This window comes from Primulina tabacum, chromosome 7, assembly GCF_025594145.1.
Source record: "Primulina tabacum isolate GXHZ01 chromosome 7, ASM2559414v2, whole genome shotgun sequence".
NCBI lineage: Eukaryota > Viridiplantae > Streptophyta > Magnoliopsida > Lamiales > Gesneriaceae > Primulina > Primulina tabacum.
Window position 1 is genome coordinate 6,677,266 of NC_134556.1, and position 11,203 is coordinate 6,688,468.

Genomic DNA, 11,203 nt, shown 5'->3' on the forward strand with positions numbered 1-11,203 from the left:
ATTTACACAGATCACTCTGCACTAAAATATTTGCTTGCTAAAAAAGATGCAAAACCATGCTTACTTCGGTGGATCTTACTTTTACAAGAGTTTGACTTAGAAATCAAAAATAAGAAAGGTGTTGAGAATGTGGTTGCGGATCACTTGTCTAGGTTAGAATTCGTCAGTGATGATTGTGTGAATGATGCTATTAATGATTGGTTTCCTGATGAGCAACTGTTTGAGGTGAAAAATTGTCCATGATATGCAAATTTTGCAAATTTCCTTGTTACAGGCTCACCTCCCCCAAATTTAACTTTTCACCAAAGAAAGAAATTTTTTTCGGACGCGAAATATTATTTTTGGGATGAACCAGTTTTTGTACAAAATTTGTGCAGATGCCATGATAAGAAGGTGTGTTGCAGAGGAAGAGTTCGGTCAAATTCTCAATCACTGTCATGACCGAGAGGTAGGTGGTCATTTTGGACCAACAAGGACGTCGTATAAGGTGCTTGAATGTGGTTTTTATTGGCCATCCCTTTTTAAAGATGCTCGTTCTTATGTGCTCGCATGTGATAGATGCCAACGGACAGGTAACATTTCTAACCGTCATGAAATGCCATTGAATAATATTCTTGAGTGTGAGGTTTTTGATGTATGAGGAATAGATTTCATGGGACCGTTTTCCAGTTCGTTCACGAAAAAATATATTTTGGCTTGCGGTTGACTATGTGTCTAAGTGGGTAGAGGCAGAAGCATTCGCCACTAATGATGCTCAGGTGGCCTTAAAATTTTTAAAGAAAAATATTTTTAACAGATTCGGAACACCACGAGCAATCATCAGTGATGGTGGCACTCATTTTTGCAACAAACTATTTGAAAAACTCTTGAGCAAGTACGGTGTCACACATAAGATCTCTACCCCTTATCACCCCCAGACAAGTGGTCAAGTTGAGGTGTCTAATCGAGAAATCAAGCTAATTCTGGAAAAAGTGGTGGGTGTCAGTAGGAAGGATTGGTCGATGAGGTTAGATGATGCTCTTTGGGCATATAGGATTGCTTTCAAAACACCTATAGGCACAACACCGTACAGATTATTTTTTGGTAAAGCATGTCACTTACCTGTAGAGTTAGAGCATCAGGCATATTGGGCAACAAAAGCACTAAACTTTAACTTTACTGATGCAGGTGAACGACGTTTGCTTCAACTAGATCAGTTGGAGGAATTCCGAAATCTGGCATATGATCTCGCACTGTCCTACAAAGAAAAGACAAAGAGGGCTCATGACAGGCGAATCATCGAAAGGGAATTCCAAGAAGGAGAATGTCCTGCTCTATAACTCCCGGTTGAGACTGTTTCCAGGAAAACTGAAGTCGCGATGGTCCGGTCCATTCGTGATTTCGAAAGTATACCCATAGGGAGCTGTAGAATTGAAAGATGGAAAGGATGGGACATTTACGGTCAATGCCCAGCGCCTGAAGCACTACATGGGTGGCACCGTTGAGCCACAACTTGGAATGACCCGGTTCCAAGACAATTCGAACTGAGACCGGCCGACAGTCTAGCTCTCGACTGTAAATTGTGAACTTACTTTTCTTTCCCTTCTCTTGCATTTGACTTAATTTTTCTTTCGTGTCAATTTACTTATTTTCCTTTGCTGTTGTTTCGTTTTCATTTAATTTAAAAAAAATAAAAAATAAAAAAAAATTTTAAAAAATTTTAAACGATTTTGGCCAGAAAGGCTGGCGCTCGAGCGGTAATTTTATACCGCCCGAGCGCGAACGCTTGCCTCGGGATGAAAACTCCAGAGAGGCTGGCGCTCGAGCGGTAGTTTTTTATCGCTCGAGCGCGACTGTGTTAAAAAGCGAAAACCCCTTTCCCCTCTTTCATTCTGCACGAAAATTCTTCAAATCCCTCACTCTCTCTTTCGCCCCTCTCAAATTTCTTGCAGGAAACTTCTCTTAAGATCAAGACTTGGGTACGTGGGTGCACTCCTCCTTGCAAATCAGGCAATTTTTCCCTCTACAACTCCGGTCACCATCTCCATCTTCAACCACCATGGCTCCCAAGAAACAAAGAGGCAACCCTGGTTCTTCCTCTTCCTCTTCTTCGTTTGATAGAACACGCTTTGTAAGTGAGGCGGCTCGGAATAGATATGATCATGCAAAGATTCACAGAAACCCCATTCCTGAGAGGGGATTTCGTCGTACCTTTGTGGATAGATGCATGCCACCTCTTGTGGAGTTGGAAAGAAGAGGATGGGAAAAATTTAGCGAGCAACCTAAGGCGGCTGTGGTGTCTGTGGTTAGGGAATTCTACGCTAATGCCGTTGAACGAACTTGATAGTAGAGCATTTGTTAGAGGACGGTTTGTGCCGTTTGATTCTGCCACGATTAACGCTCTCTTAGAAACGGCCGAGGTCGATGACTCTAATTTCCAGGCGTTGGTGGTAGATCCCAACTACAACTTGATTATCGAGACTCTTTGCCACCCGGGTGCGATGTGGAAACCGTTGGGCGGAGCACCAAGCTGTTTTGATGAGAAATACTTGAAAGCTGAAGTTGCCCTGTGGTATTTGTTTTTGGCCCGACGGATGATGCCAGTCTCGCACAAGAGCGGGGTGCAAAAGGAACGTGCGGTGCTACTTTTTCGCCTTGACCGAAGGATACGACATCAATGTGGGCAAACTAATAACTTCTCAGATCATGTTGAGTGCTCACAACAGCCACATTGGTCTGTTCTTTCCGACGATCATATCCGAACTGTGTGCACGGGCTGGGGTACATTTCCGAGACGACGAGGAGTGGCTTCAACCGATGAAGCCAATTTGTCAGGAGGATGAACAACGAAAAAGGGCGAAGCGACGGGCAGATTTCCCCATTCGGGCGGAGGAAGCCGGTGGATCCAGCACTGCCGTCCCACGTCTGCCATCACAACCCCGGTGGCGACCCCAAAATGAAAAAATCGATGAAACCCTCGCCTTCATGACGCATCAAAATCAGATCAACTCGTACCTCATTGACCATGCAGCTCAAATGGACTCCATGATGCGCACTTTGCTCATACACGGGGGCATTGACCCAGGCACCTTCCCACCGACTATGCCACCCCCTCCCCCGTTCCATTTTCAGTACGACTACCAGCAGCAGGGGGACGCTTCCGGAGTGCCACCACCTGAGCACGACGACGACGAGTCTTGACCACGGGAGTTTAGTGTTTCCCCTTCTTTGCACTTTTATTTCTTTACCGCTTTCTGTTTTCTTTCTTATCGTTGTTTCAGTCTAACATGTTTTTAGCTTTCATGTTTATGAGTCTGCATTTGTGTTTGCATTTCTGTGTTTTGAGTCTTTTGTGCAATGGAGACATTGCACACGTCTAGTATGAGGGAGTCGTCGTACGTCTTCTTATTTGTTTGCGTTCGTATTTGTCTTGCATGAGTGTCAGTGATGGTGAAGCTAGTAAATTGGTAGCCGATGATGATTGTGGGATGAATGAACTGCATGTTATTTAGTCTGATCACTATGTGTGAATCCCCAAGTATATTGAATTTTGGTTATGCACACATAGTGGATTTTAGTAGTGGTGTCGATGACAGTTAAGTTCAAAACAATCTGTGAGGGGAACCGGAGAAACATTAGATGCAAGTTGAACTTGAATGAATGTCTGTTGACATGAGGGACTAACCAGTAGCATGAATTCGAGTAGCAAATCAAGAGTACGTATCAAACATCCTCCTTCCAATCGTGCATAAGACCTGAAAATTCATCCTTAGGCCAGATAAATAAACATATACCAAAGCCTAGGGAGTACGTATGAGAAAACTATGCACCAAAAAAGAAAAAAATATTCCACAATAATAAAGGGGATGTAAGGTGTGGGGGAGCCGAAAAGGGATGAAATCCTATCCCAAAGGCTAAAAAGAAGGAGATGTAAGGCGTTGAGGAATGTCAGAGAAAATTTCTGACAAGGGCATAGTGAAAATGATCTACGTACTCCCAATCTCCCTAAGCCAGTTGAACAGTTATAACTATTGACCCCATGCCTTCTGATGTTTGACCATGAAATTCTACCACTTTATGTGTTTACTGGTCGGTCCCAAATAGAAACAGAACTCAGTAGAGCGAAACTTGCGTTGACTTGTCTATTTGGCAACCCACATGATTTGCGAATAAAACTGTCTGAAACACAAGCTAGAAAAATCCACGGCACACACAACCACACTCTGTTGGAAAAGAACAAATGCTGTGCAATGTTTTGAAGGGGCAGTAATATATGTTGTGATTTGACTAAGTGGATGTGGTTCTAACACCCGCTGAGGCAGGAGATATCGGTTCGCTACTTCACCATCATTTTAGTTGTTTCAGTACCCTTCCTTTTGTGTTTGTTTCGTGTTTTGATTGTGGTCTATAACCTATTTTACTTGAGGGAAAGCAAAAGGTTAGTATGAGAGGGTTGATATGTGTGATTTTTACGTGCTTTATTACATTAGTTTGTGTGTGTTTGCATTGTGCATGCGTACATTTCGTTTACATTTTGTTCATTTTAGAGTAAACATTTGCATGTGATCGTGTCTCACTTGGATGTGACGAATTTGCAGGAAAAATGGCCGGAAAAACGGAACTCGGAGCCAAGTGCTAAGCCAACAAGATTGTATACAGAAAGGTTGGCGCCCGAGCGGTAATTTTCTACCGCTCGGGCGCGAGAAGCGAGTTGCTGAAGAGAAGGACAGAAGATGTGGCGCTCGGGCGGTGAAATTCTACCGCCCGAGAGCAAGAAGTGATCCACAAGGAAGAAATTACAGAAGATTGGCGCTCGAGCGATACTTTTCTACCGCCCGAGCGCCAGAAGTCGCATACTCCAGGCATTCTACAGAGAGTGTGGCGCTCGAGCGGTACTTTTCTACCGCCCGAGCATCACCTAATTTTGGCAAGATTTCTTGTCCGATCTTTTACCTTATTTTGAGAAGGGAAGATATAGAAAGGAGGGAGGCATGAATTAGGGATTATTCAGACTCCATTATTCAGCCACCAGAAGTTTTGGAGAGCCTCTGGCGCTTGGATTGAAGATTTGAAGATTTTCGGGCATCGCTTTTCGTGTTTTTCGTCACTTCTAGTATTTCTTATTTAGTTTTTGTCACTTGAACTTAATTTTGTTGATTTCAATCATGAATTCTAGTAGCTAAACTTTAATATTTGTTGGGATTTAAGGGGAGCCTACCCCAAACTTTGATTTGAATTAATTTTTATTCGATTGTTGCGTAATTCTTGATTATACTATTGTTTTTCTTCGTGTTGTTAGAGTGTAGCTAACTTTAACAACGTTTTTATATTGCGAGTGAGTTCGGGAGAATAACTTGTGATAGGAACGAGTAGTATAATCCGTTGATCTACAATTTACATAGACATATGAAATTGGATACGCGCCGATAGTCATAGTCCTTAGGGGCGAAAACTAGGGGATTTCATAAATCGACATGCGATTCACTCTTGATAAATAACTAAAGACATTTAATTACTTCATTGAGTCTAATTAGTTTGGCATAGCTCGAGAGAGTGTGTTCAATTGTAAAGGAAATCCTGTCGGAAGCATATAATCACTATCGAACGACTTAATTAATTAACGAGGGGTAGGTGAACCGAAATTCCCAACAAATTCATTTCTCATTGAATTTTACTCAACATTTTAGATATTAATTCTCATTCATTACTTATTAAAGCATTTTGTTTACATCTTTCTTTGAGCATAGTAGTATTAATTACTCAATCAAATTTTCGTTGCTAAAGATCTCATAACTGAAAAGAATAATTGTTAAATACAGTCCTCAGTGGAACGATACTCGTACTCACTTACATTATACTATTACTTGACATCGTGCACTTGCGATTAGTGTTCGAGCTTACAAAACCATATTTTTATTGGGGATTTTACTGTGCAAGTTTTGCTCGATCAGTGTCAGCCAAAGTACATGATGATATATGTAATTCTGGCTGTACTTTTCACTCAAATTGGAATTCGGTCACTGTCTCAGCATTGCAAATTGAGCCGAATTTGATATCGAAGATATGAAAGGCCCAACGAAGTGATGCTGATCAAAAAGTCGAAAGAACTTGTATCTGCAGAACATCAGTCTGAATTTCAGATTTCTTCTGATGGTTCTTTACGACTTAATGGTCGGATGGTAGTTCCTGATGATTCTGATTTGAAATCTACCCTTCTTCGAGAAGCACATTGTAGCAAATACAGTATTCACCCTGGAGGTCGAAATATGTATTTGACATTGAGACCTCAATTCTGGTGGAGACGTGTGAAGGACATCGCTGAATTTATTTCGAAATGTCTTGTCTGTCAGCAAGTGAAAGCCGAGAGATAGTCTCGAAATCCCGAAATGGAATTGGGAACATATTGCTATGGATTTTATGACTCATTTACCTCGTTCGCCCAAGAGCTGTGATGCTATTTGGGTTATTATTGATCGGCTTTCGAAATCTTGCACATTTCATTCCGTATGAACGGACTTATCCTTATAAGAGAATGGCCCGTTTATACATCGAGAATATTGTGAGACTGCACGGTGTGCTAGTCTCAATTGTATCTGATCGTGATCCCAGGTTTGCTTCTAAATCCTGAGCTAGTTTCCAAGAAGCGATGGGTACGCGTTTGGCTATGAGTATTGCCTATCATCCTCAAACTGATGGCCAGACTGAGCGTACAATTCAAACGTTAGAAGATATGTTACTTGCTATTGTGATGGATTTCAGAATGGGATGGCAAAATGCCTTACCATTGGTAGAATTTTCTTATAATAATAGCTTTCAAACGAGTATTGGTATGGCATCGTTTGAAGCCTTATAAGGGAGACGATGTAGATCACCACTATTCTGGGATGAAATTGGTGAGAGACAGATGACTGGACCTGAAATAATACAGGAAATGAATGATAAGGTTCAGTTGATTCGACAGCGGATGAAAGCTTCTCAGGATCGTCAAACGAGTTATACAAATAAACGAAGACGACCCTTGGAATTCCAGAAAGGTGACAAAGTATTTTTGAAAATATCTCCCTTTAGAGGCACTGTTCGATTTTGCATGCGAGGGAAGTTATCACCTCGATATGTTGGTCCATATGAGATCCTTGATCGAGTTGGGGATCTTGCCTATCGATTGGCATTACCGCCAGCTCTATCTGCCATTCACGATGTATTTCATGTTTCTATGTTGAGAAATTATGAACCAGATCCATCACATGTGCTTCAATCTGATGAGGTTGAACTCGATCCATCTCTTTCTTATATTGAGCAACCTGTTCGTATTATGGATCGAAAGGAGAAGATATTACGTAATAAATCGATTCCTTTAGTTCGAGTACAATGGACACGGCATGGTGTGGAAGAATCAACGTGGGAGTTGGAAAGCAAAATGCGAGATGCATATCCGCATTTATTTGATTATATTCCATCTGTTCCAGTGTATTCAATGTATACTGATCCGTTTACTGATTTTAGTTTTGATATGTACTATAACTTGTGACATATATATGTTTGCCAATGTTATGTATATAGAGACAGTTGAGGATTTCGAGGATGAAATCTTTTAAGTGGGGGAGAAATGTAAGGACCGTGTATCGTATTATCGTAAACCCTATGGTGATTATCGATAATTCATGAATTTGTTATGTGATTATGTATATCATGATAATGAAAGTGAGAAAATAAATGTTAATAATGAAATATCGTACTAGATATTGATTAATTAACAGAATTGAAGTTGTAAGAGCTCGAGTGGAGAAGCCGGACGCCGATACAATACAAGACCAATAGTTGGAACAGAACATCTGACGCCCGAGCGGTAGAAGATGACCGCCCGAGCGCCAGTGCACCACAAGTTGGGTAATTGTACAGAGCTGTATGGCGCCCGAGCGGTAGAAAATGATCGCCCGAGCGCCAGTGCAGAATAAACTAGTGCTGGGACAGAACGTTCCGCGCTCGAGCGGTAGTTTTTGACCGACCGAGCGCAGTGCAAGTGATACTCGGGGACAGAATGTCTCGCGCTCAGGCGCGAGAATTCTACCACCCGAGCGCGAATGCGGTGGAGATAAGAATAAGTTTTCTTCTTTCTTTCCTTCGTCATTTCTTTCAGCAACTTCAAGAGATAAGTTGGAAAATTGATTTCTTACGTACGAAATCACCTCGAAACGTTATCCAAACGCGAAACAAATTATATATTTGGAATCTTCGCGTCGAGAGCTTTCTTTTGAGGTAAATTTCTTCTAGTTTCAGCAGCTTTAAATATTAAAGTACTGGAATAGCATGTATTTGAAATCGAGATTCATATATGTGGTAGAATAACCTACAAGAAACTCATATTCGAAGTCGGAATTGAATTATGTTATGATTTTGATTTGATATGAATTTTCAAAGTTTCAAAATATATTTGACACTTATATTGATGATTTTGAATGATGTTATTTATTGGAATGAATATGTTATTGATGTAGATAGATTATTATACTGATATCTTCAAGCTACATCAACTGGAACGAAGAATTGAGGTCTGTTGCAATCGGGTAACATACGACAGGTATCTGTATCATATGATATATGTTTGATTGATTTGATTGAGAAGATGTGTCTAGTATGCCTTATGTGATGACTTGATGTGGCATACATGACGTTGTGATTGAAATATCGATGTATAAAATAAATATTTTGTTAACACACATCGTTTGATGCATATATCGATACATGGCATGCACGTTGAGCTATGATCCTTGGATAACCTGATATGATTTGATTTGATTCTGGGGTTTGTGAACACAATGCTATGTTTGGTATTATATGACCCTTAAAGCATAGTCATTTGTGGCCCCGATGATTGATTGAGATTTGGGATTTGATGGCGCTTTGTCGACGCTATCATACGAGTATCCCTGATTGAGGCCGGTGTGCCAGCTCGAGCATTGATTTGATAGCGATTCGTTTGATTCTGACATGTGCTCAGTGGATGGGCATTTGACCTGATACCTCCACGACATACATGCATTGCATACATATATCATCGTCTAGATATCTGTTGTATATTTGATGGTTGTTCCATACGGAGCTTTGCTCACCCCCAAGGGGGGCTGTTGTTGTCTTCGTGTGTGGACAATGGCAGGTACTTCAGGATATCAGGAGGTCGGAGAGGGTACTTCTGGAGGGAGTCACAGTTTGAGCTGAGGTTTTATGCCTTGTTTCCCAGTATATATGTATGTGTATTTATATAACGGGGCATGTCCCGAGGATATGAGTTATTTGTTTGTAGTTGGTATTGATTACGTGTGGGCGTGTTTTATGATGTGAGATGAAATACTATTTTTAGTATTCAAATAAGATGTTTTGGGCTCATTGTAAAGAAAATTTAAACTCGTTTTCCGCTGTAATTAATTTATCATAATCAAATTGCATTGTAATAACGATTAGGAGTTAAGGGCCCCACATTATTGCATAGTCTTCAGGTTCCTCAGTGGAACTGAGAGCACGTGGCTATGGATTTTGTCACGCATTTGCCACATACTTCTTGCCATTTCGATGCCATTTGGGTGATTGTCGACAGATTATCTAAATCGACACATTTTATTCCGTATGAGAGGACATATTCGTACGAGACTTCATGGAGTTCCAGTTGCAATAGTCTCAGATTGTGACCCTAGATTCACATCAAAATTTTGGACTAGTTTCCAAAAAAATGGGTACACGACTTGCGATGAGTACTGCGTACCATCCTCAGACAGATGGTCAGATAGAGCGTACGATTCAAACGCTCGAGAATATGCTTCGAGCTGTAGTCATGGATTTTAAAGATAGTTAGAAAGAAGCTTTATCACCAGTAGAATTTTCATATAACAACAGTTTTCAGGTGACTATTGGTATGACTTCTTTTGAAGCTTTGTACGGCAGACGATGTCGATCACCTCTTTGTTGGGTTGAATTTGGTGAGAAGCAGTTGAATGGACCTGACATTGTTCAGGAAATGCATGATAAAGACCAGTTGATTCGTCAGAGAATGAAAGCTGCCCAAGATCGACAAGCTATTTATGCTAACAGACGCCGTCGACCTCTAGAATTTCAAGTTGGAGATTTTGTGTTTCTGAGATTCTCTTCGTTTAGAGGTGTTGTTCGTTTTGGTATGAGAGGTAAGTTGTCACCTCGTTTCGTTGGTCCCTATGAGATTGTTGAACGTATTGGGACTTGTGCCAATAGGCTAGAGTTGCCACAGTCTTTGTCTGGCATCCACGATGTTTTCCATATTTCTATGTTGCGGAAGTATGAGCCCGATCTGTCTCATGTGATTCAGCCTGATGAGGTTGAACTAGATCCTTCTTTATCGTATACGGAGTATCTTGTTTGTATCTTTGATCGTAAAGATAAAGTTTTACGCAATAAAGATATGTACGTGTTCAGTGTTCGAGGCATGGTGTAGAAGAATCAACGTGGGAAACAGAAGAGAAGACGAGAGCATCTTATCCATATCTGTTTGATTCTTAGTAAAGTATTGTGGGTTTCGTATCGTGCATAAAATGTATGTGTATAAACAGAAATTTCGAGGACGAAATTTGTTTTAAGGGGTGGAGAAGTGTAAGGCCCTGTAATTAATTATCCGGTAATTTGACATAATTAGGATAATTATTGAGTTGTAAACTAAAATAATTATTTATGTCAAATAGATTCAAGAAGTGTGTTAAAAATAAGTATTTTAGAATATCGGAGAATTTAACAATTAAAATACATATAGAGTTTAAATAATACACGATATTAAAATAAATACAAACCGAGATTATTGGACATGTGCTACTATTTTTTTAGTAACTAAATATACATATACATACACAACTTTATAAGGAAGGAAGGAAGGAAAAAGAAAGAAAGAAGGAAACCCATCTCCATTTCCGTAACCCTTGGGAGCAGCTGCGGAAAAATCGCGATATCTCCTCCGTCAGACGTTGAAATCTCGATTGGTCTAAATGATTGTCTTACTAACATCCTAAGCTTCGATTCAAGCCATAAATCACGAATTTTGAGCAAGGATTCGGGTAGATCGAAGCTGCTGTTCCGGTGCTCTATTTCTGCGTGAATTCTTGGTTTTGGATGAGAGTTTTTGTGTTGCTGCGATTTTTGTATTTTGAATTTGTAGAAATGACCTAAACAAACTTTGTATTGCTTTATGTTAACTGTTATAGCCACTGTA

At 40.5% G+C, this 11,203-nt stretch overlaps 1 protein-coding gene across 1 annotated transcript; it reads left to right on the top strand.

Moving 5' to 3' along the window:
• Positions 1-9,886: 9,886 nt before the first annotated feature.
• LOC142550522 (uncharacterized) lies at positions 9,887-10,438 on the top strand. Its single transcript, XM_075659596.1, has one exon. The coding sequence runs from the start codon at positions 9,887-9,889 to the stop codon at positions 10,436-10,438; it is 552 nt and encodes a 183-aa protein (XP_075515711.1).
• Positions 10,439-11,203: the final 765 nt, after the last annotated feature.